This window comes from Planococcus citri, chromosome 1, assembly GCF_950023065.1.
Source record: "Planococcus citri chromosome 1, ihPlaCitr1.1, whole genome shotgun sequence".
NCBI lineage: Eukaryota > Metazoa > Arthropoda > Insecta > Hemiptera > Pseudococcidae > Planococcus > Planococcus citri.
This window is the reverse complement of record NC_088677.1, coordinates 20588041-20614776: the sequence shown is the minus strand read 5'-3', so window position 1 is coordinate 20614776 and position 26736 is coordinate 20588041. Positions and strand designations below refer to the sequence as shown.

Genomic DNA, 26736 nt, shown 5'->3' with positions numbered 1-26736 from the left:
CAAATTATTTTTACATTGTCTCGAGGTACTCAACTTCAGCAGCGCATACCTCCAAAGCTATGATACTTTGATCAAAACTGATTTTACAATTCGAAAGGGCATTGCATTTTGAACTTTTTAAGTATTTTGACATTTTCGAAAGCTGAAAGTTGGACTTTCAAATTGAAAGTTCAAATTTCAAAATGGCGCTGCATAAGTGGAAGCTACCATTTAGAATTTTGAAAAAATGTCCATGGATGTGCTTTTTGATGCTTTTTCGAAATGCTAAATTTTCGAGATGGGATCTTTTAATGGAAGAGGAGCACCGAGCACTCCCTCCCTCAAATTTGGGTGAAACTTAAAAAAAATCTGGGGCATGTGATATATCGAATTGTATGTTTTTGGTGACGCTGAACACAAATATGACGTTAGATTTTTGATTGGAACCCATCAACGGCCCCCAGCACCTCCCCAAAGGGGGTAACAGCCGGAAAAATGGTTTCATTCGTGTAACGCATGAAATAATAATGTTTTTTCGATATCGCTGAACACGAATATAGCCTTAGTTTTTCAAATTGACCTCACCCATGGCCACCAGAACTTCCCCCAATGGGTTAAAGCCCAAAAAAAATTGTTGGGAGTCGTGTATGGGTTCCAATCAAAAATCTGACGTTATATTCGTGTTTAGCGTCACCAAAAACATACTATTTCATGTGTCACACGAACAAAACACTTTTTTGAACTTTCACCCCACGTGGGGAGGTGCTGGAGGCCGTAGATGGGGTCCAATCAAAAATCTGACCTCATATTCATGTTCAGGATCAACAAAAACATACAACTCGATATATCACATGCCCCAGTTTTTTTTTGAAAGTTTTACCCAAATTGGGGGGGGGGTGGTCTGCATGATGAAAACAGTGGAAATCATCCCCTTTCTCAAAAAAAGAAAAAAAGGAATAAATATTTTTACTTAAAAAAAATCCAATCTTGGATTTGGTTCATCTTTATATTCTTTATAAGAAAATCATTACCTACCTGCGTATTTAATGCTTTCGATTTGCCCTCCTCCCCACTTCCACGATGAAGATTTTTTCATGTCATTTTCGTAAATGTTGAAGTGATACTAACGTTATCTCAAATAAACTTTTCGCCCCAAATTATTACGATATCGTTGATTTCAAGACTGATGCACTTTTTCCTCGTGAATCTTAGAATAGACTAACTTACGCTAGTTGCAAACTAATTCGCCAGAGGGCATACTTTTGCTTTTATTGGCGAATGCAAGCACGAGTAGCCGAGTAGGTCGACGCGACTTGCAGACTTTCAGATCAGAACTTACGTTGCATTGTTTGTAAAAACTAAACATTAAAAACGAAAAAAAAAAGGTCCCTTGCATTAGTGCGAATCGCGAATTTATTCTTTTCTCGTGAATTGGCATCGATACAAATTTCTGCGCGGCGTATGTTCGTACTTTGTTCTTGTATGAGAGAAGGAGGGGGGACGAAAAAGCAAATAAAAAAATAATAAACGAAGAAAATAGGCGACCGGAGAAAGAGAAAGGGAAAGAAATTGGACGTCAGCGCCCAGCGCCGCGCTACATTTACCATTCCACCTTCATCACCGCGATCGTCTTCATCGTGATTAGCAGCAGTGGCGCGGCGCCGGCAAATACTCGCAGTAGTTCAAGTCGTACATAAAAATAGATCGCAATGCTTCAACGTTGGCTGCTAAAGCACAATCATACCTATTTTGGTACGAACCGTACTCGACATTCGTTTAGTTTCATCAATCTGTATTATAAGAAACGTCGACGACTACTACGACGACTACGACGTCAACGTCGCGACACACAGCAGCGACAACGTTTATTTACGATTACGTACCTACGACCAGGACTCTGCGACTGCGACGAGTACTTTACGTCGCAGAATTCGACAATCGTCGTTTATTCGCATATTAATTGTAGTAAGTAGGTAGTGATAATAGGTATCCGAATCGCCGAATTGATTCGTCGCCGTGGTCGCGTTCTTCTCGCTTTTGTCGGTCAGTGTACTGTACATATTCGCATGTCGCACCCTCCACCACAAATGTCGCTTCGTCTTCTTCGACTCCTTTATATGCGTTGTGTTTGATCGCCGTCATCGCCGCTGCAGTTGAAATAGTTGTATTTTAAGCTATCGTTAATTTGCGAAGTTTCAAATTGTGATTTATTTTCGATTTTACCTTCTGATTTGGTTTGGTTTGGACCTCGGACTGTCGCGAATCGATGTATCTATCGTAATAGCAATCGCAATAACAAACGATCAGATCACACTCAAGCACAGTTATGCTTCTGCGTCTTCGCACCTATACCTAGGAACATAATCGCTCATGAAATCGGTAATACTTCCAGCCATATCTTACAGCTTGCGGTGCTTTGTTTTTTTACAAACTGGTGACAAGTGATTTCCATTACCGTCGTCGCCTACAACGCAGCAAAAACCGTCAAATAACGCGATCGAATCGGTAGAAGTAAAGGAAAAGTGCTGGTTCTTGGTCGTAGCAGCAGCAGGTAAGAAGTCAAGTGGACTGTCGCTAGTGCCAGTATCTTTAATATCGGAATTCGGAACATAGCTTACGTTAGTAGGATGATTAGACCTATTTACTCTTGTAAATGTCAAAAGCACCCAATCATCTCCGAACTACGCGAATAATCTCTGATGATAATAATATTCCCGAATATGCTCAGAATATTCTCGCAGATTCCCACATATTCTTATTCCTGGTAACAGAAGCAGTAAATATCACGAAATACCCCCCCCCCCTCTTCTCCTTCCTACATTACGCTCAACTCGTTTTATCAATAGAACGGATCGGAAAAAATGTATCATCTATTCAACGAAATTATGTACCTACAGTTCAATCTTAGGTTTACCTATACCTGAGTAGGTACTTATGTACCTACATTTGAACGAACGAAAATTCTTTTTAAGAAATCGAAATCACAATATTGCATGGGTACAATAATAAATTCAAGTCCAAGTATCAATCTAAACTTTAATTTTTGGTTCGTTCATTGTTTTATTTGTTTTTCATCATTATTCAGTTCATCGATGACGTTATCTGACTCTTCTACGATATCTGTATGTATCTGCATTTAAATGGTACAAAAGTGTCTGATTCTTATTTTGAGTCTTCATACATCATATGATAATGGATTGATGGCTCTGATTCTGACTGCTCTTTCTGCCTTTTTGCAATAATATGGGCAAACCTTTCGTTAGAAAATCGGGAATTTGTATCGATACTTTTTGAGCATTTTTGAAAAATTGCCAACTTGAAATTTGATTGGTTTTCAGAAATTATTATACGTCGTATTCCGGAAAATCGACTCAATTGAGGACTCGATAAAAAGAGGTCAAAAAAGTTCAGACATACATTTTCGATTTTCATTCTAATTCAACTTCATTATTTATGCTCAAAATTCTTCAAAATCGCTAAAATGATTTCTTTGGAATATTTGAATCACTCGCCGAATTTTAATCTAGTTTGGGAGGTCGTGCGACACTTTTAAAACTTGTGAAAATTATCACCCAATTTTGGACTTGAAATCCGCCAAAATATTTGAGTCATTCCATGTCAACTCGACAAAAAAAATTCGAGTTTGAAAGTCATGTCTTTCGATTTCGCTCGAATTTTTTTACCATACCTACCCCCCCTCCCCAATAAGTAAGAAACCCACAATCAAGTTTGGTCCCAGTCCCCTCAGGGGGCGGATGGGGGGCTTCAATTATTTCTACATTGGCTCAAGGTATACTCAACTTCAGCAGCGCATGCCTCCAAAGCTATGATATACCTTAATCAAAACTGATTTCACAGTTCAAAAAAGCATTGCATTTTGAACTTTCATGGTATTTTGAAATTTTCAAAAGTTGAAAGTTCAAATTTAAAAATGGTGCTGTAAGTGGGAGGTACCATTTAAAATTCTGAAAAAATTCCCATGCGTGTAAGTTCCTTTAGATGCTTTTTTGAAATATTCAATTTTTGAGGTAGGATCTTTCAATAGAGAGGAAGCACCCCCTCCCCCAAATTGGGGCAAAACTTTCAAAAAAAAAATCTGGGGCATGTGATATATCAAATTGTATGTTTTTGGTGACGCTGAACACGAATACGACGTCAGATTTTTGGTTGGACCTCATCCACGGCCCTCAGCATCTCCTCAAAGGGGGTATTAGTCCAACAAGTAGGTAATGATTTCCATATTATGAGGTTCAATCAAAAATTTGACGTCGTGTTCAGCGTCACCAAAAACATACTGTTCCATGTGTCGCACGAACAAAATACTTTTTGGAACTTTAATCCCATTTAGGGAGGTGCAAGGCCGTGGATGAGGTTCAATCAAAAATCTGACGGCATATTCGTGTTCAGCGTCGCCAAAAACATACAACTCGATATATCACATGCCCCAGATCTGTTTTTTTGAAAGTTTTGCCCCAATTTGGGGGAGAGGGTGCTCTCCGTCCATTAAAAAGTCCCATCTCAAAAATTGAATGTTTCGAAAAAGCAGCTAAAGGAACTTACATGTGTAGACAGTTTTTCAGAATTTTAAATGGTAGCTTCTACTTAAGCGCCATTTTGAAATTTGAACTTACATTTTTTGAAAATTTCAAAATACTTTGAAAGTTTAAAATGTATTGCCCTTTCGAACTGGGAAATCAGTTTTGATCAAAGCATCATAGCTTTGGAGGCATGCGCTGCTGAAGTTGAGTACCTCGAGACAATCTGGAAATAATTGACCCTCCCCATCAGCCCCCTAAGGGGGCTGGGACCGAACTGATTAGTGATTGTGGGTTTTTTACTTATTGGGTGAGTAGACACTGAAAAAAAATTGAGCGAAATGGAAGGACATGACTCAAAAACGTCGGCTGAATTAAAGTGGAATGACCCATTTGAATTTCTTGAAAAATTTTAACCCATTTCGTCACAGCATTAAAAACAAAAATCATGAATAAATTTTGGGCTAAAAATTCTTCGAAATCGTTCTAAAAAATATTGCATCAGTATTTGGATTTTTCACAAAACCCAAAATCCCGAATCACCACATTCCCGAATATTTTCATTCCGAATTTAAAAATCCTGAATTATTGATTTTCCAAATTTTCATTTTTTTATGGCAGATCCGATTTTTTCAAGACTACTTCGAATTTTAAATTTCAGCACTTATAATTTTTTAATAATTTTGCGGTTTTTTTCAAAACATGTCATTTCAAGTGATTTTTAAACATTTAAATTTTTCTTTGTTTTTTTAGATCTATTGCATTTGAAATTTCGACTTTTTAAATTGCATTATCATTTGTTTAGTCATTTTATTGATTGGTGTTGACATTTTCCACACATTAGATTGATTTTTCCACTTCAGATCAACTAACTCAAATTTTTTCAATTCACTTGCCAAATTTTATTATTGTTTTCTGGACCATTTTAATTTACAAAATTACACTTTGCATTCCTGCTCATTTGTTTCAATCTTTTTATTGAAGATCCGATTTTTTCAAAGCCTTTTTAAATTTTAAATTTCATCTTTTTTGATTTGTTTCATTCATTCACGACGTCTATTATTTTCCTTGATTAAGTTTGTCTGATTTCTCGAAATTTCAATATGTGCTCATTTGTTCAAATTTTTGGATGAAAAATTTAATTCTTTGAAAGAAAATTTTTTGAAATTTCGGGAAACAAAGAATTAAGGATTCTGGCATTCGGGAAATGTCCGTTCGGAAATTGGCGAATTCGGGAAAATGACCGTGAATCAACTTTAGCTAATTTTGAAAGGCTGTTTGACAATTTTTTTTTTCAAATTCCAAACATCGTTACCCAATTTCAAGCTTTCAAGCTTGGATTTTTTCAACATTGCTCAAAGAGAGATTTTGTCAAAGTATTTTGATTTCTCGCAAAATTTTAGCCTATTTTGATAGATTGTGCTTGTTAAAAAATTCCAATATCAGGACCAAATTTTTGACTCGGATTTTTTGAAACATGCTCAAAAAGCATTTCTGTCAAAATATTCAATTTCTCGCACAATTGATAATTTTGATGGGTTGCAAGGGTACTTTTGAATAATTCTACTACACTTCATTTTTGGCATAAATCGCAACTCCCCTAAAATCTGCAAGAGTCTCCAGAACAGCTGGAAATGCTTTGAAACCGTTTTCAATTGGTTCGGGGTTCGAAAATAAGATTTTAGTTTAGAAAAGTCCTCATCAAAATTTATGTAAATCACTTATCTACCTATTTCTACTAAAAAAAAAAAGTGAAAAAATATAATTTTTCCAATATACGAGTATGTAGATTGTAGGTAACCAAAAACTTGAAAATAATAACTTTTCTGAAAAAAAGCGAGAAATATGTAGTGCTATGGCGTCATCAATGAGGTACTCCGATCTTTGGTTAGATAGATATAATCAAAGATTGACATTTTGTTACAGCTGAAATCCAACATCGATTACGCGAATCAACGTTCACGAGAGCTTCGCAGGGACATCATCCGTAAGACCGTCACGTAACGCTATGGCAACCACCGATCCTGATTCCGCCACTCAAAGTAAGTGAACTCCTCTCCTGTTAAAATAAAACAGTAACATTCTGTAATTGTAAACGCGAATGGTTAGGTAAATTTGAACTTGTAAACGATGAATAAATCAGTCTGATGGCACATTTAATGAAAATTGAAGTTTCATCTGGACACCATAAATTTTTGTATATTAGAAAAATTTTATCATAAATTTTTGTATATTGGAAAAATGTTATTCAATTTACTTTTATAGTCGGGGGCCCGCATAACGATCACTTGCACCCCCCCCCCCCGCCGATCAAAATTATACCAAATTGACCTAGTACGCTGAAATTTGGGATATACTCTATTTTCGACTTGCCAAATCGATTGGAAACTGTTTCAAACCGTTTTGAGCAGTTCTGGAGCCTCCAGCAGATTTTTGAAACTCGAAATTCTCACAAAATTTCATCAAACGGAGTTGGAAGCCAAAATTAATTCTGAAAAATAATTTCAATACACTGTGAAGTTGACTGCAGGTAAATTTCAAGTCGTTTTGGAGCCTCCAGTAAATTTTTGAAACTAGAAATTTCCCTAGAATTTCGTCAAAATGGAAATGGAAAGCTGAAATTAACTATGCACTCCAATTTTAACACCCTCTGAAGACGACTTCTGGTGGGTTCAAGTAATTTTGTAGCCTCCAATGACTTTTTGAAAGGTTTCATGGTCAATTTGGTAAAATTTTGATTTTTTTCTCACATTTTGGCCAAAATTTGATTTTTGAAAATTCAACAAATATCGAAAAGGCACTTAAGCACTTGAAATTTTAACAGGTGATGAATTTTTGCCTGATCTTCCGATCTACCTTTGTACGGTTTAAAAAATTTTTTGCTAGTCCTATGTTGGAACGCAAAATCTGCTGTTTAGGCTGACCTGTCAATCAAAATGGCCGCCATTTTGTATGTAGGGCCACTTTTTTTTAGGACAAGGGCTAGAAATGTTCCTTAGGACTCCCCCTTTAAGAAAAAAGTAGTTCCGGAGGATCGGAAGGGGGTGCAAGTGATCCATATGCGCCCCCCCTCCGACCATCACTTTTAATCACTGGAAACATACAGATACAGAATATAAAGAGCAATTTGAACCAGATTTCTTAAAAATGCTCCCCACCCCATTAAAATAGGCGAAATGGCGGAATGCCCTCCCCCGCCTTACCCCACCACGGCCAGGGGGGCAAAAAACGCTTTTTAGGGTGAAAATAGAGATGATTTTTTTCTGATACAATCATACAATTGTGTGAAACTCGTGCTGTTTGCAGGGTGTTCAGAACCGATGCAAGCGCCCACTGTTTCAGCCGCCGTCGCCGCCACCACCGATCCGCATTCGTATACGCGAAATCACGGCGATCACAGCGGCGTGCCACTCGCTACGATATTACCGCAGCTGCAATCGCAGTCGCAGCCGCAGTCACAAAGCGTACGATGCGGCGAAAATGTGACCACCGCCATCGAAGACTCGGGAACCGAATCCGGAGAAGACTTACGGCTGCTGAATCCGCAGCTTCTGGACGAGGTGCGGGGAGCTTTGAACAAATTAGAAAACGCATTACCGGCGCTGGATGCGGCCCGACGTACATCTATAATTCCACTGGTTAATAAACTGCAGTCTTGTTTGAAAGTATCAGGTGGCGCCGGTGGAGGCGAAACGAGCAGCGCTAGCGCCGGCACCAGCCCTGTTCCGCAACAGTTGCTGTCCCCTAAACCAGCCACCAACGCCGGAACCGTTTCGGGGCGAAATCGTAAAGCCAGACACACCATCGGAGTCAGTCGAGAAGAACTGGACGACGCTCGTAAATGGCTAGCAGTCGCTCAAAACGTTACAAATCAATTGGATAACGATAACGATGAAGACGCTGCCGCCACAGCTACGTCAAGTTGCACACCGACGCCGTCACCAGCACCGGCGTCCAAGCCTATGAAATTCGATTCGCCGAATAGCACCAGTAAGGGGTATAAACCGGTGAAATTTACGCCGATAACAATGCAATCGCCTGCATCTGATGCGCACCAGGTCAACGAAACGTTGACTAAATCGAAATCGAAAACGCAGCCGCAGCCTTCGTCAGCTCCTTTGTATTGCACCAGCGACGAAGGCGACGTCTCCAGCGCAGGAGAGGAAACAAACGTAACCACTCCGGCAGCTACGAATGCACCACCTTGGTTATGCCAATCGGCCAATGAGCCTTTGTCGTCGTTCAAGAAAATGACGCCGTCTCGTTTTCAGCGTAAGAACAGCAAAAGCACTCGTATGAAACGGGCCAATACCATCGATGTGCCGAATCCGAGTGATTCTTGGGCTTGGGGCGACGATCATCAAAAACGTTATCACAACGACGCAGCTATCAAGGTAACCACAGTGGCACCGGTGGTGGCAGCCGTCGGTGGCTGCCAACCTGTACCACCTACGCTGCAATTGAAAACCGAAAACGATAAAAAATTCGCCGCATTTCTACAGCAAACCAAACAAGAGGAGTCGCAGTCTCATTCCAAAACGGTGGCGTACAATCCATCCGCAGCAGGTGGACTCCAGTGGAGCGCTCGTTTTTCCAACATTAAGACTGCTTTTGAAAGCACCGATTCGCCTACAACGCCTACGCCGACTCCGACACCAGCGTCAGCGGCAGCGGCAGCGTCTACAGTGGCCAAACCGAGTGCGTCTTTTTTCGAACCCATACATCGACCAACATCTGCCACGTTACCACGTCACAGCTTTACTCATGCTCAAAAGTCACCCTTCAAACCAGTCACGAAGGTGGCCCCATTTCATATGCATGCCCCATCGTCACCCATCGTAGTGGACTCGGCTGTTGCCCCCAGCAAGCCGAAATCGTCGGCCTTTAAAATGGGATCAACGACTGCCCCAAGTGCTGACCAACCAGTTCATGCTCCTAAGACATACTACCCACCAGCGACAGCCTCTGATGGCAAAATCAGCCACTCTCAACGGTATCCGGCCGACCGACAGCATCATCATCCCCATCAGCCTCATTATCCTCATCCTCAACATCTTCACTATCCTCATCCTCATCATCAGCAACAGCAGCAACCACACCAACAACACCAGCACCGACTTCCATTTGGAGATCCCCACAGCAATGACAATTCGCGCAAAAAACCGCTGACACCCAGCATGTATTACCCGAAACCCGATTACTTCTTGAACGAGCCTAGTTCTTACATTTCACAAAGCAACTGCAGCGGCAGCTCCAGTCAACCATGCTCGCCTCGTCCCGCATTTTTTGTAACTTCACCACCCATTGATTCCTTCAATGTCTGCACTTCCATTCCTTCGGCATATGGTGACCCCAACGCCGTTTACAGGTCTTTACCAACGTCACCAAATAACGACATGGTCGTTCAAACTCACCCATCCACAACAGCAGAAATGCAGCGTTTGCATCAGAATCAGAGTCAAAGTCAGAATCGCGATATTCATGCATCAATGGAAATGCAAACGCAAACGCTGCCGCTACAGCAGCAGTGGAATAAATTCCGACAAACAGATAATTATTCGGAAGAATGCGCACCTGTTGCCAAAATCATGGGAAAACCTCAGCAGTCTGTAGCGACCGTAGTCAACAGTAAAACAACTTACCATCAGCAGCAGCAGCCACAGCAGCACCAACAACAAAAGCATCAGCAGCACCAACAACAACAGCCACTGCAGCACCAACAGCAGCACCAGCAACAAAAGCATCAGCATCAGCAGCACCAACAACAACAGCAACTGCATCACCAACAGCAGCAACACCAACACCAACAAAAGTATCAGCAGCAGCAGCAACAAAAGCATCAGCATCAGCAGCACCAACGACAACAGCAACTGCAGCACCAACAACAACAGCAACTGCAGCACCAACAGCAGCACCAACAAAAGTATCAGCAGCAGCAGCAGCATCAAAAGCATCAGCATCAGCAGCACCAACAACAACAGCAACTGCAGCACCAACAGCATCAGCAGCATCAACAGCAACAAAATCAGCATCAGCAGCAACGCCAACAACAACAGCAGCAACATCACCAGTCCTCCATACTAAATACATATCAAAAATTAGCGGAAAAATCGCCCAGTTTGCAGAATTTCACAAAAACCCAGCCAAAAACGTGGTCATCCCAAAAATCATCTTCTTCGCCATCGTTGCCAAATGAGTCTCCGCAACCATCCAAAAAACAAATCAGAATCGTAACGTTAAACGAAAGCGAAGAGAATTTACCAGAGCAATTTTTCGTCCAAAATCAAAAGAATAAATTCGAAAGCATGAGCCGAGCAGCTGACGGCAACTTGCGAGCGCCGGCATCAACTTCGTGGTCGCAAGTCAACGAAAAAGCTTACTTTAAACCGCTGACGGTGGCTGCAGCACATACCAAAGTTTCACCGACCATTGTCGTGCAGCAGAGCAGATCTCCGCCTCAATCTCCTGTGATTATGCCGTCGGTGCTGCAGAAATCTGAGTCTTGGCATCAGATGATTATGGAAAAAATGAAACAAGCCAAGCCGCCGTCTCCGATTCGGCAAAATATACCGAGAGCCAAATCTACACATAATTTGAGCTGCATGCCCAAGCAATATGAACCAGCCTTCAGTGCCCAAGATATCTCTGTTAAACAGCAGACTGTCGAGCAGTTTTTGAATAAAGATAAGCGATCGAGGTCGCAAACGCAGAAGCAGACGATGATGTATACGGCGACAGGTAGCGCTTCTGGCATATCCACGCATTCTGGAACTTCTCAGGTCAAAGTTGACAAGCTGAATGAAGATTTTAAACACGTGGACGAAGCTTTCGAGATACTTTTCGAAGAGGCTAGTGGCAGAATCGCCAATCACTAGGTCGAGTACATACCTATCTACCTAATACGTACTTACAGGGTGCGCTAAAATATCGAGTACGTTGAAGAATGTTCTTTATCAAAATACCTATAGGTTGGCAATGTGAAATAGATACATATGATTGGTGGAATATTATCCCCTCATGTGCTATAATTATTATCATTTGCTGTGACCTACCTTAAGATTTAGCAGAAATTTTTTTTAGGGTACTCGATATTTTTGCACACCCTGTATATGTATCGGATCTATGCAGCGCACTTCGCCTTAGCATACAGTATTTTAGTTCGCACCTGTACCTACCTACCTATCTACCTAACCACCCTAAACTGGACACTCGACTCGATTCGATATTTGTCGCTGCTCTTAAATTTATCATCATAATTGCAATTGCAAATTAACCATTACCTACCTGTGATGAATTGGCTGTGATTCTGTGATACCTACCTACAAAATATACTTCTACAATTGAATAAGAATGAATGTGACGCATTACGTGACACGCTACTGTGACTGCGACCAAAACCTACCCAGCTAAGGGGTATCATAGTTACCTACCTACTTGTTACCATGCAGTAAATTGCGGAATTTCTTCGGCGGCGGGGCGGTGCGGTGTCAACGCAGTCATTCACCACCGTCAGATACAAAAATTTGTGATACAAGCTACAATTCACAACCAAAGCTCGACAGACTCCAAGACTCATTTCTAGATGCTAGTTTACTTTTCACCTTTACATAGAAGTGTATGTATTTTGAATGTAGCCTACAGTAGCGTTGCAATGTGTGTCATTTTCCCCTTTACCTAATCACGCCACTCATATTACACAAACCATCTTTTTTTTATTGTTCATTTTTTCATTTCACCATCATTGCCTTGATCGTTTCGTGACTGTATTTTGTTTGTCTACTTGTACGCAATTGTGAATGACCATTTTTGTGAACTTACTACACAAATTACCTGGTACTAATTTTCATATGTGGGTAGTTCTATCAATTTTACACAATTTTGCAGTAAGTATGTTTCCTCGCCAAAAAAAAATTTTTTGAGAATTTTTTTTTGGTTGGAATGGTTAATATATACACTTGAGGCTTCATTAATAGTGTTGTGCCCAATTCATATCTCTCAGGGGAGGGGGGAGAGCCATTTGAAAATGTGGGTCTTTTCTGCAAATTTCGAATCAAAACTGGTCTTTTTTGAGAGAACTGATCACCTACAAAATTAAGAAATGTGTTTCAGTAATTCAAATAATTTTTAAATTGAGAATATACCACGAATTTTAAGGATTTCTAGGTGAAAATTTCTCCGGCTTGGTCAAAAAAGTATAAATTCCATGACGAAGGAAAAAACATCATTCCCCATGACGGTGGATAAAACTTCATTAAGTAGGGATAATATAAATGTAAAATTGTTTAAATTTCGTGTTTTTTAGTGTAAGTAGTATCAGTACTCACCACATAATAATTTTTCAACATTTCTCAGTTTTTCTCTGTTTGTGTATGGCGAAGCTGAGAAACCATGACGAAAGAATCGGCAAAAGATAAATAACCATATTTTCATGGAATCACGTTTTTATATTGGATAGCAGTGTTCGGATTCAGTATTTTATCAGGGGACAAGATTTGGTTAACTGCTTAAACAGTTTTGCCATTTTCAAACACCAAAATTTGTAAATAGTGAGCCGTTGGGAATGCATTGAAAATTAACCACGCCGAGGGAACAAAAACTCGAAGACAGAGGTGTGAGGTCACTCCACAGCATATAGGTGTCACTGAAGTGAATTGTGTTCATACTGTAATTTTTGTGTAGTTTTCAGGAATAAAAAAACGAATGTCAAAATTGCAGAACATCACGACTCTTTGCTAACCAGCGATGTAACTATTTAAAAACGAAATGTAAGACAGCCATGACGATGGAACTTTTGATCATATAAGGGGGTCTGTGGCCCGGGGGGAGGGGGTTAAATTCATTGTAGTGCCTGAAAATGTTAGATGGGGACAACTTTTATTGACAAAACCATTCACCATTACTTTTCATGTGCATACTGTAAGTGATATTTTACACGGACACAAAAAGTGTAAAATTGGTAGAACTACCCATGTAGCACCTCTACCTACTCTTACTACCCATCGCCTATCGTCTTTGTTTTGAGTGCACATGTGCCTGTGCATGTTTGTGTTCATGTGTTGCACACTGTAATCTCCTTCTGCGGACTTAGACAAATGCAAACGAAAACCATGAACAGTGACATTGTCTTTCAGTCTCAAGTCTGCAATCCTCAAGGCAAGAAGTGTTCTAGAAATTGGTGTTATTAGGATTTTTTGGTGATGAAAAGTTTACTTGGCACAATGTCAGTCTCAGTTCCTACTACTCCCACAATTATGAAAATGACCAAAAAAATTTCATCTGCAAGTAGGGAGGGGGTAGGTTAAAAAAGGGTATCGTTTGATCTAGAGGAAGAGGTACACACAAATTGACTGGGGATCAATAGCACTGTATCTTGGGATGCTGAACTGGTTCTTTGATGGAACCATTTCACTGATCAAAGAGTTCAGGGATATCCCACATGATGCAAAATACCAGCGTAAGAAGAAATATGTGACTCAGCACCTCAACGAGCTTGCTCACCATGATAAGATAGGAACACCTACACCTACATATCCTCTGTATGTGAAGAAATTGAGTCTCATGCTGAAAAAAATGAAACACACCGCCTTATTCCAGAAGATCAGCTCTGTAAGCTGAGAATTCAAAACTAGCAGAGAAATCATTTGAGATGAATGGAGCGAGGTAAAGACTATTACCAAGGAAATTGCAAAAGTGTGGTAGAAGTACTGCTAAACATTATACAGTGAGGATACGATAGTGCTCAGAGTAGCAATCCACTGGGCAACAACATAAAAGAAAAAGAACCTTCAGTCATATACATATAATAAGTCTGTAAAAGCTATGGACTATCTAAAGAACAATAAAGCTCATGGACCTGACAACCTACCTGTCAAAGTCTTCAAAACTGGAAGTATACATGGAGTGCAGATATATCAAGCAAGGGCGTATTCAGGGGGGTGAATTGGGGTACAATCACCCCCCAGGGCCAAAAAATCCTTAGGTTAATATAATTTCCTACGATTTCTTGCATTGAATCACAGGAAAAAAATCATGTTGTTTTATGTTTCTAGGGAGATAATTTGCTACAAACTTCAAAATTCATTGAAAATCACATTATCTCTCTAGGTAGTTGCATAATCTATGTACTAATTATTTTTGTTTTTTGAATTATGAATTTCTAATGCTTTTGTTTCCTTTCCTTTTTTTGAAATTGAAATTTCTGGATGCATATTTTTCGTTATTATAAGGGAGAAAAAGTGCTCCTTTTGTTCCAGCTTACTGATCATTATTGGAATTGAATAGGTACTGGGATTTTTCTCCCTCACAACGAAAAATATGTTATCCAACTCAGGAGTAAAAATGATTTTTGACAATTTTGAATTATTTTCCTCGCGACGCTTGGGCAATAAACCTTGAAAATCGTCAAAAATCATTATCGCTCCCTAGTTGAACAAACTACGTAGGTACTAATTATTCAAGTCTGACTGTGAGGACGTGAGGAGTGTCAAGTTAAATCCAGAAAAATCAATTTTACAATCAGAAATGTAGTATTTTTTACTCATTGGATTGACAAATGTCCAAAATTTTGCCCTCGCTTCGAGTTCGCTCGTGCTTGTCTGAATTTCATTATAAATAGGTATAAACAATTTACTGGATAAATTTCAAAAACCTCACTCTGATCAACACGTTTTTCAAGCTCAAATTCAGCATGAAAATGTCTGCAATGTGCCTACTATTGACATTTTTATACATATGAGCCCGTTGGGAATTTTCTGATTTTTGTCCCCTACTTATGAGTCATTCATCACCCCCCAGGAGGAAATCCTGGATACGGGCTTGATATCAAGTGCCCCTAGAAAAATATTTTGCCAATTTTTTTTTGCTAGTCACAATGAATGATAATTTATTAATAAAAATGTCTGCTATTCTCACTTTTTTTGGCTGAAAGGAAACAAAATGGCATGGAACAAAATGATACCAATTTTATGGAATGAAAAGAAACAGGATAATGAAAAAGTTTGGTTCAAAGAGCTCAACTGAAACGAAACGATACGTTCAAGTTGTGTTCAACAGCCCAGTGACAGACACGGTTTGAAACCAGTGGTGGTGAGAGACACTGTTTAAAACCAGTGATAGTGACAGACACTGTTTAAAACCAGTGTTTGTGACACACACTGTTTGACACCAGTGTTTGAAACAGACACTGTTCAAAACCAGTGGTAGTGACAGACATTTCAAATCCAGTGTTTGTGACAGACACTGCTTAAAAACCAGTGGAAGTGGCAGACACTGGTTAAACCTGGTGGTAGTGACAGACACTGTTTGAAACAAGTGGTAGTGACAGACACTGGTTAAAACTGGCGGTAGTGACAGACACTGTTTGAAACAAGTGGTAGTGACAGACACTGGTTAAAACCATGTGTTTGTGACACACACTGCACAAAACCAGTATTTGTGACACACACTGTTTGAAACCAGTGTTTGAATCAGACACTGTTCAAAACCAGTGATAGTGACAGACACTTCAAAACCAGTGTTTGTGACAGACACTGTTTAAAACCAATGTTTTCGAAACAGACACTTCAAAACCAGTGTTTGTGACAGACACTGTTTAAAACCAGTGGTAGTGACAGACACTTCAAAACCAGTGTTTGTGACAGACATTGTTTAAAACCAGTGTTTATGACAGACACTGGTTTAAACCAGTAGTAGTGACAGACATTGGTTAAAACTGGTGGTAGTGACAGACACTGTTTTAAACCAGTAGTAGTGACAGACACTTCAAAACCAGTGTTTGTGACAGACACGGTTTGAAAATCAGTGTTTGATCAGACTCTGTTCAAAACCAGTCGTAGTGACAGACACTGTTTAAAACCAGTGGCAGTGACAGACACTGTTTTAAACCAGTGGTAGTTACAACCACTTCTTAAAAACCAGTGGTAGTGACAGATACGTACTGGTTAAAACTGGTGGTAGTGACAGACACTGTTTGAAACAAGTGGTAGTGACAGACACTGGTTAAAACTGGTGGTAGTGACAGACACTGTTTGAAACAAGTGGTAGTGACAGACACTGGTTAAAACTGGTGGTAGTGACAGATACTGTTTAAAACCAGTGTTTTTGACAGACACTGATTTATACCAGTGGTAGTTACAACCAGGGTTGTCAGCGTAGAATGTAAAATGTAGAATAACATGTAGAATAAATGTAGAATATGTAAAGTAGAATAAATTTTTATTCTACGTAGAATATGTAGAATAAGTAGAATAAATTGAAAAAATGCAAAAAATGTTCTAATTTGCTGGAAAATTGAACTTTGCTAAGCTTTTGGATGGTCAATTAATTATGTTTTTACCATTGTAATGCTGAAATTCTTCAAAAATGCTGAAAAAAGTTTAGTAGAAGCTGAATTTGTCATTTACCCCAACCCAACCCAACCCAACCCAACCCAAACAAATTACCTATTATAATAATTATTCTGGTTGAAAATTGAAAAATATTTTGAATTTCTCATGTGATTTCACCTCATTTTGATAGGTCACTTGACACTTTCTCAATTATCTCAAAATCATGACTCAATTATGATCTCAAAATTTTCCAAAAATGTTCAAATTCAATCAAAACATATTTTCATCATAAACTCATAATTTTAGTTTTTTTCGATTAGGTACCTATCTCAAAATCAGGACTCAATTTTTTGAGCTCAAGATTCTCTAAAAACTTTCAAAACATAATTATTTTAATCAAATTCAAAATATTCAAAATTGAAAAATTCCTCTCATAAATTCATAATTTCAAATTTTCGACCCATTGCATTTGCAGCAATAGGTTGGAAGGTTCCATGGCATGTCTCTTTTTCAATTATGAATTATTATCTCAAATTTTGAAATTTATGACTCAATTTTGAGCTCAAAATTCTTTAGAAATGATAAAAAAAATACATTTGTTGAAAATTGGAATTTCTCGTGAATAGTAAAGTTTTAACACATTTTGATAGGTTTCAACTTTCAAAGTTACTTTATTTGTTTGTTCTTTTTTTCTCCATGCATTCAACTTTCAAACTCACCAAAAAAAAATTAATGAACTTTTGGTCAATTTGTTATTGTTACATTTATTTTATTGTAAGTTGTAAGCTAAGCTCAAAGCTGCAGATTGTAATCACGTTTCATCATTTCTTATCTGGTAAACAGCCAATCAGAACTTTTTCTACATTCTACATTCTACGTATAGTCTACGTCGATATTCTACATATTCTACTTATTTTACATGTAGACGTAGAATAACTTATTCTACACGTAAAATGACAACCCTGGTTACAACCACTGCTCAAAAACCAGTGGTAGTGACAGACACTGGTTAAAATTGGTGGTAGTGACAGACACTGTTTTAAACCAGTGGTAGTGACAGATACCTACTGGTTAAAACTGGTGGTAGTGACAGACACTGGTTAAAACTGGTGGTAGTGACAGACACTGTTTGAAACAAGTGGTAGTGACAGACACTGGTTAAAACTGGTGGTAGTGACAGATACTGTTTAAAACCAGTGTTTTTGACAGACACTGATTTATACCAGTGGTAGTTACAACCACTGCTCAAAAACCAGTGGTAGTGACAGACACTGGTTAAAACTGGTGGTAGTGACAGACACTGTTTGAAACAAGTGGTAGTGACAGACACTGGTTAAAACTGGTGGTAGTGACAGACACTGTTTGAAACAAGTGGTAGTGACAGACACTGGTTAAAACTGGTGGTAGTGACAGACACTGTTTGAAACAAGTGGTAGTGACAGACACTGGTTAAAACTGGTGGTAGTGACAGATACTGTTTAAAACCAGTGTTTTTGACAGACACTGATTTATACCAGTGGTAGTTACAACCACTGCTCAAAAACCAGTGGTAGTGACAGACACTGTTTGAAACAAGTGGTAGTGACAGACTCTGTTTGAAACAAGTAGTAGTGACAGACACTGTTTTACACCAGTGGTAGTTACAACCACTGCTTAAAAACCAGTGGTAGTGACAGACACTGGTTACAACTGGTGGTAGTGACAGACACTGTTTTAAACCAGTGGTAGTGACAGATACCTACTGGTTAAAACTGGTGGTAGTGACAGACACTGTTTGAAACAAGTGGTAGTGACAGACACTGGTTAAAACTGGTGGTAGTGACAGATACTGTTTAAAACCAGTGTTTTTGACAGACACTGATTTATACCAGTGGTAGTTACAACCACTGCTCAAAAACCAGTGGTAGTGACAGACACTGTTTGAAACAAGTGGTAGTGACAGACCCTGTTTGAAACAAGTGGTAGTGACAGACACTGTTTTACACCAGTGGTAGTTACAACCACTGCTTAAAAACCAGTGGTAGTGACAGACACCGGTTAAAACTGGTGGTAGTGACAGACACTGTTTTAAACCAGTGGTAGTGACAGACACTGGTTAAAACTGGTGGTAGTCACAGACACTGTTCAAAACCAGTGGTAGTGACAGACACTGTTTAAAAACCAGTGATTGTGACACACACTGCTCAAAACCAGTGTTTTTTGTGACACACACTGTTTGAAGCCAGTGTTTGAAACAGACACTGTTCAAAACCAGTGGTAGTTACAGACACTGTTGCAAACAAGTGTTTGTGACAGACACTGTTTGAAACCAGTGGTAGTGACAGACACCGTTTGAAACCAGTGGTGGGGACAGACACTGTTCAAAACAAGTGGTAGGTAGTGACGGACACTATTCAAAATCAGAGTTTCAGACAGACACTGTTTAATACCAGCTGTAGTGACAGACATTGTTTGAAACAAGTGGAAGATCATAGATGGCTCAGATAGAGCTGAAAAATGGCGAGGAGGTGTCCTGATACTTACTGATAGATGGCTATAAAAGGATCTCCAACCTCCAGTATGCTGATGACACAACTTTGATGGCCTCAAATGTGGAGTAAAAGAAAAGATACCTACTTGTAATATTACAATGTAAATAATCAAGTACTTGCTGGCTACTTGGCTGTGACGTGCTTAGTTAAGTGAAAAACTGAAAATTTTAGGGCTGGGACTGTGCTCGTCACTCGCGCAGGGCAGAAGCAGTATTGGCCATTGCCTCATTCGGTACCTATACCAAAACCTACAAGCTACGTTTACCTGAAAATTTGTTGCACAATAGATATACATATAAGCACCTACCTTACTGTTGCTATAGTGCTGCTGTTGCCTTGTACTCTAACTTGTGACTTGCATGTAACCTATTGTAATGCTGTTTGAGTGTGAAAGTTAGTACCAAAAAGTAATCACAATCAGTCTAAAAAAAGTTGCAAATGGCAGACTGATGCCTTCGCCTATAGACCTAACGATGTACATAGACATACCTGTCATTTGCTTTGGTATTGGTACACATGTTTTTCATTACTTGGATACTTTGTTCACAGGTATGGAACCATATTCGGCAGAAAGAGTTGATGCGTCGTTGTCGCTGACAACCTTTGAAACTCGCCGGCAACAGGCTGAAAGCCAGGTCACTTCCATTTCAACCAAACAAGGTACGTCTATAGTAAAAGTAGGTATGTTTATAAGTACGTTAAAGTGCAAAATTATGAGATCCAGAAAACGGGTTAAAAAAAAGTCTATATGTATTTATTTTTCAAGGAAGTACTCCGTTGTCTCGTTACGGTATCGTAGACATCTTCTACATCGTTATGAAATGTAAATGAACGGCGAACATCGCTATCTGTAAATAAGTAAGTATATAGGCTTCCGGTGTAATAGGTACTTACTCTGTTCTTTCGCATTAACTCGCACCCTGCCTAGACTTTCAGTGTATTTAACAATACCTACGTGCATAATCCACAGGTTCGATTGTGAAGAAAGACGGTACTAATGTAATGGCATCTGTTCCATACCTGAGAAACGTGCTGCTGGATAAATCAAAACGAAACGTTTTATTTGAATCGACATTGCTTGCGAAATTGCTATCGATTTCAACATCCTCGCTCTACATAATCTTGCATCATGTTCGTATTGTTTTCTGCTTCCCATCTATCGATGGTAAATGAATTTCTATGTCGACTCAGGAGTTCTTTAAAAATGAAAATATACTCGTACCTCTACCTACTTACATTATTTTCATTTTTCACAGGTAGCTATTGCCGATGCTCTAGAACCATTAGCAAATAATTTAGATTTATTCGATCAAGTATTATGTTTCCAATACGCTGCCATTGAAAGAGGCACCGCAGTTGCTCAACAAGCTGAAATTTTTGCTTCGGTAAGTAATACTTTTTGTTTCTAAAAGTTCAGTTCCATAGTTTCGCATTCTTGATGATCCAATTCATCCATGATCTCGTTTCATTTAGCACATTCTTGAAAGATTATCTGCAGACGAAGCATTCGACATTATCACTTGCATTTTTCGATTCTTGATGAATTTTTCAAAATCATATTTCAGCCAAAAATCAGGAAAAAAACGAAATTCTACAAAACTGACCTGGAGAGCTGAAATTTGGGCTGTGCCCTATTTTTAACCAGCCAAATCGATTTGGAAACAGTTTCAACCCATTTTGAACAGTTCTGAAGCCTCTAGCAGGTTTTTGAAACTTGAAATCCCCACAAAATTTCATCAAATGAAGTTGAAAATCCGAAATTCACTCTGAACTCCAATTTAAACACTCTAATGATACGAATAAGTTTGACAATATTTTATTTAAAAACGTAGTACGAACATTTTATTACCAATTTACGAAAAAATTTACACCAATTAATTCTAAGAGGATTAATAAGCGAAATGATTTATTTTTGTTTCAGTACCTATTTCGTCAAAACGCCAGAAAGAATTTAACGCGGATGAGAATCACTTCACCATTTAGATAATCACGAAGCAAAAAAGTAGCATAAATAATACAAAATTTTGTTGAAAAATAAATGCATTATCACAATATTTTGATACTGTTGAGTCTTGATTTTGTTTTCAATCGTCCTAAATCATCGTAAAAAAAAATAATAGAAATAAAGTGAGTAAGTTTTAAGTAGGTCTAAAGAACTATAAACCGTTCCTTGACAGTTGGTTCTTCAAAAATACGTAATAAAAATTAAGTAAAAGAAAATTAAAAATGAGAAAAATTACAAACGTAAAAAAAAACACCGATTCCGTAAACATAATAAGTACTTATTAACATTTGCGAGACTTTATAACGTCAATACGAGCAGAAAATATCTAATCTTGTCGTTTCTTAATTTTTTTGATTACTCTTTTGATGACACGTTTGTTTTCGTCCAATTTAGTGGATTCTTCTTCGCTTAATGCGCCAGGTGGATGAAGTCTCATCTGAAAACGTATCAAAAACGTATAGGTATATTAGTCAAGGTTGAATTTTTTTCTGCTGGTCAGAGTGCACAGGGCTTCTTAGGCAAGATACTTATTCTTATAAGAAAGATATCCCGCAGGTAAAAAAATTGAATTGGACAAAGTTGAATTGGAAGAGCATGCAAAAATACATCACAAGTCGACATTCCAGGAGCTAAAGTGCGCTTTTTGATTCATTTTTAAAAACTAAATTTGAGTCAAAATGGGAAAAAATTAAAATGTTGACAATAGAATGCTGAAATTTGATATGGACTCTATTTTCGATCCTCCGGAATCGATTGGAAACGGTTTCGAGCTATTTTGAGCAGTTTTGAAGCCGCGAGCTGATTTCTAAAACCCAAAATTTCCACAAAATATGTCATATGTCTTACCCAATAAAATTGGAAAGTGAAAATTTACTATGCTGAGTCGACTGGAGATACTTGCAAGCCGTTCTGGAGCCTCCAGTAATTTTTTGCCAAATGCGAAATACCTTACAAAAATAGATTTCAAATCCAAAATCCTTTCAGAGAGCGGATTTCTAATCCAAAATCTTTTTAAAAAGTGGATTTAAAATCGAAAATTCAAAATCCAAAATTTAAGTGAAGATAAGTGGGGAAAAAACAGAAAAATATTCGGAATTTTGAAACGTTTTTATTGCAAAATTATTAAAATTAAGGATTTTGGAAAAAAAAAGATTTCAAATCCAAAATTCAAAATCCACTAAAGTTCATTTAAATCCAAAATCCAGATTGTGAGGATTTAAAATAATCGTTTTGGAATTAAGTAACATGCTTCCCGATGTTATTTCCTTCAAAAAAAAAATCAAAATAAATTTTTCGAGCAGAAATTTTCAGTATCTCAATTATCAAGCTAAAACGATCCAACTTACAAAGGAACCTCTTGAGGTGTTACACTCCAATTTGAACGGGACTACGATTTTTGGAAAGAGCATAGTCTAAAACCCCCAAAAGCAAATTTTCAGATACCCAAGTTCATTTTTCGATTTTTGGCGAATTTTTGAAAATTCAAAATTGACTGTTTTTGGCGATTTTTGTTTTTTTTTGAAAGTACGTACTTGATCAGTAAAAATGGTCAAAATAAGTTCCAAAACTAATATTACTTATTCAAATCCAAATTTCACCATTTCCAGCCATTCTGGAGCCTCCAGCGCGATTTTTTAATTTCTCCAGAAGTTTGAATTTGCTCCAGAAGGCGTGAATATGCAGTTGGGCAGCTAAAAATCGAGTTCTATATTACACTCGACCTGTTTAACGAGTTTATCAACATTTGAGCCGATTTTGATAGTGACACCTCAAATGTGGCGTTTTGACCAGCTTTTTCCAAAATTTAAAAATCCAAAAAAAATCAAACAATATCCGTTTGTGAGGAAATTTTTGAAATTTGTGCGAATTGATGTATTTCTTCAAGAACTAACTCTCGGAGCGCAAATTCTACCATTTCCAGCCGTTTTGAAGAGAGAGTGACACCTCAAAAAACCACTCTTGAGGTGTCACTCTCAAAATCAGCTAAAATGTGGATAAACTCGTTAAACAGGTCGAGTGTAATATAGAACTCGATTTTTAGCTGCCCAACTGCATATTCACGCCTTCTGGAGCAAATTCAAACTTCTGGAGAAATTAAAAAATCGCGCTGGAGGCTCCAGAATTGCTGGAAATTGTGAAATTTGGATTTGGAGGGTAACTTTTGGACAAAATACAGCAATTTGCGTGAATTTCAAAATTTTTCACACAAACGGGAAACTTTTGATTTTTTGGATTTTTAGTTTTGAAAAAAGCTGGTCAAAAAACCACTGTTGAGGTGTCACTCTCAAAATCGGCTCAGATGTGGATAAACTCGTTAAACAGGTCGAGTGTAATATACAACTCGATTTTTAGCTGCCCAACTTCATATTCACGCTTTTTGAAGCTAATTCAAAATTCTGGAGAAATTGAAAAATCGCGCTGGAGGCTCCAGAATGGCTGGAAATGGTGAAATTTTGGATTTGAATAAGTAATATTATTTTTGGGAATTATTTTGACCATTTTTACTGATCAGGTTCGTACTTTAAAAAAAAAAACATAAATCGCCAAAAACAGTCCATTTTGAATTTTCAAAAATTCGCCAAAAATGAACTTGGCCATCTGAAAATTTGGTTTTGGGGGTTTTAGACTATGCTCTTTCCAAAAATCGCAGTTCCGTTCAAATCGGAGTGTGACACCTCAAGAGGTTCTCTTTTTAGTTAAAAGGGAGCAAAAAAAAATAACATTTGTTCAATTATCAAGCAAATATTGAAATATAATTAGCACTTACCTTGTCCTTCTCAACATGCTCATCTCAAATTCGATTGTATGTGATTTAGAAAAAGCAAATAATTAAAATGAAAGTGAAAAAAAAACGCTTGCGTGAAGTGCACCATAAGTTAGAGGGATTTTCATTATACATGAGTGGAAGCGTTAAGCAGAAAGTGCCTTTAAATATCAAACTAATCGTAAGTAAAATTATGATTAAAAAAGCGAACCATTAATACCATTAAAATGGATGTGATAAGTAGGTACCTAGGTAAACATTTTTTGAAATATTCAACTGGACCGAGATATCGATTAATCATTCAAGTCTATTTCTCTTGAAATGGGAATAAATACCCTAAGAGATGGGATAAATTGCTCATTTCACACTTTCGATGTCAATAATTACACACCAACATAGTTTCTTTTCATTCATTTCCAATTCGAACGATTCGTTTTGAGGACTCCATACTCCAACATTTGATAAGCTGTGGGGAATATCTTATTCATATACTTTTGTTCATGCAAAATAATTCATTCTAAGCGTTTGAATCATACAGTAAAATAGCATATGAAAAATGCTATGTGCATATAGAGAAGGTTTTCTAGGTACAATAGACCTAAAAGCCCCATTAAGCTCAGAAGTAGGCAGCCACGAGTAGATAGGACTTGCTGCAGCGTATAAAGGTGTGGAAGATTTTCAATCAATAAATTCTTTACAATTCGTGCGAAACAAAAAATACAAAAATCATACTTTTACTTATTCTTTAAAATCGCTTTGCTGTTCTGTGGCTTCGAGTAATTTCTCCAAACTCTTTTTCGGTAGTCTTTTCTGTATAAAATAAGGATAGATTCTATGTATAGTTAGTAGTATAGGTAACTAGAGTAGTAATTAACTAGAGAAAAAAATCTCTCTCGTCTCTTCTCATTTTCAATTTGTGCAGGAAGATTTATGCGTTGGTAATCCTCATTCTCGATGAAGATTAAACCCGAATTACGAATTAGGTTGTACTTGTATGATTATTAATGATGGTGTTATTGTCGTTAAAAGTAATAATTAATTTGATTGAGATGTTCGATCAATTTACTTCACTGTGAATTAGAATTCTGCAGTGAAAAATGGTTATAATGAGATTATAAAGAACCGAACACAGATGTTGAATGAATGCCCTTATTTAAAGCCCATAACCTTTTGATTAGGTACTCGTATGTTTGATTTCGACCAAATTTTCTTTGAAACAATTACGAAAGTAATTACGATACCTATGAGACGAAAATATTTACGAACGTTAAATCTACAAAATATTTAAAAAAACAACCAATTTCTCATGACTTCTGACACATTACGCTTACCATAATTCTGTGTTTTTCTTTACACGCGTATTCGGTTTCATCCAAATCATGATAGCAGTCAGATTTGTACCCCTTTGGTGGAGGTTTTCCATCGAATTCGCAAAGTTTACTCAAAGGTTTGGCATGAACGTACAGTTTATCGAAACCTAAAAAAAAAATTCAACGTGGATTCATTTCTAGATAGGTCAACGATGCCACAACAATAATGCAACACGAAAGAAAATAATCTTACTTTTAGGTTTTTGCTGCGGACAATAAAACACGTCCGGTGTTTTCTTATCGAAAACTATGGATTTCCTCATCATGTCACCGCCATGGACGAACGCCTACGAAAAATAATTCCAAATAGGTAGGTAAGTATTAGTTCGATAATCCAAGTTGAATAGAACGAGAGCGTAATTATTTTCCAGTTCGAAAGAAAGAAAAAGAGAACATCAACCTTGTTCTTTGAAATACATAAAATCAGGTACAAAAGTCGGCACAATCAATGATTTCGCTCGAATGTCAAGGTAAAGCGAAGAAAATGAAGCGTTTCGAATTAAATTATTTGCAAAGCTACGGTTATCAACGGTTGAAGATGAAGGTTTACTGTATAAAATCACGACGAAAATCGAAATTTATTCTTTATGCATGCCGTGTAACTTATAATCTCGAAAAAGTGATCTTTTCTCAACTTATGTGCTTAATTAGGTTGAATATTATAACGATATAAAAATGATCGTAAATTAACGATTTAATTGGGTATAACTTACCACAAGGGCTAAAAGTAGTACGGCGAATAACGATAAATTACCTGAAACAATAAAATAATTTCAAAGTAACGAACGAAAATATAGACAGATCCCTATATTATTGGAGACTTCAATGGTGGATCAAGAATAAATATGCATATGAGATCGAACAACCATAAAATTATTCGTACATTCCATAAAAGCAATAAACTATATGCAATGAAACACCTGTTGAATTGAAAAATATCTCGGTTTAATATTAAAATATTATATTAGTTGACGAAGCTTACCCATTTTGCGGATTTAGTTCGTGGTTAATTTTCAATTCCGGTACAGAATAACGTTAGTTATCCCACACGAAGTATTTAGTTAGATAACATGTACGCAGACACTATCGTTGACGATGGAACAGAGAACACTACACAATTATTATAAGGTGAGGTTATAAGAAGTTTGAAGTTACATTCATGGAATTACTTACGCTAAAATTATTCGTGTTAGCGTGTTGGTGTTGGTGTTTCGTAATGGGAAACT

The 26736-nt window shown here is 37.8% G+C and overlaps 2 protein-coding genes across 6 annotated transcripts; one reads left to right on the top strand and one right to left on the bottom strand.

Moving 5' to 3' along the window:
- LOC135849792 (mucin-2-like) lies at window positions 1-21425 on the top strand. 4 transcript variants are annotated; one of them, XM_065370378.1, is made up of 8 exons: window positions 1-2530; window positions 6441-6556; window positions 7821-11389; window positions 19921-20031; window positions 20138-20229; window positions 20342-20536; window positions 20628-20756; window positions 21293-21425. In XM_065370378.1, exons 2-3 carry the CDS (start codon window positions 6523-6525, stop codon window positions 11387-11389), a joined length of 3603 nt encoding a protein of 1200 aa, XP_065226450.1. In that variant the 5' UTR covers window positions 1-2530; window positions 6441-6522; the 3' UTR covers window positions 19921-20031; window positions 20138-20229; window positions 20342-20536; window positions 20628-20756; window positions 21293-21425. The 4 variants fall into 4 exon arrangements, with proteins under 4 accessions (XP_065226450.1, XP_065226451.1, XP_065226452.1 ...); XM_065370379.1 differs by having other exon boundaries at window positions 7821-12129; window positions 20142-20229; XM_065370380.1 differs by having other exon boundaries at window positions 7821-12129; window positions 20342-20502.
- Window positions 21172-26641, bottom strand: LOC135849796 (uncharacterized). 2 transcript variants are annotated; one of them, XM_065370387.1, is made up of 6 exons: window positions 26493-26641; window positions 26224-26264; window positions 25704-25797; window positions 25472-25617; window positions 24873-24950; window positions 21172-21812 (listed from the first exon to the last, which is right to left on the bottom strand). In XM_065370387.1, the coding sequence occupies exons 1-5, from the start codon at window positions 26494-26496 to the stop codon at window positions 24879-24881; spliced, it is 357 nt and encodes a 118-aa protein (XP_065226459.1). In that variant the 5' UTR covers window positions 26497-26641; the 3' UTR covers window positions 21172-21812; window positions 24873-24878. The 2 variants fall into 2 exon arrangements, with proteins under 2 accessions (XP_065226459.1, XP_065226458.1); XM_065370386.1 differs by lacking the exon at window positions 24873-24950 and having other exon boundaries at window positions 26493-26640.
- Window positions 26642-26736: the final 95 nt, after the last annotated feature.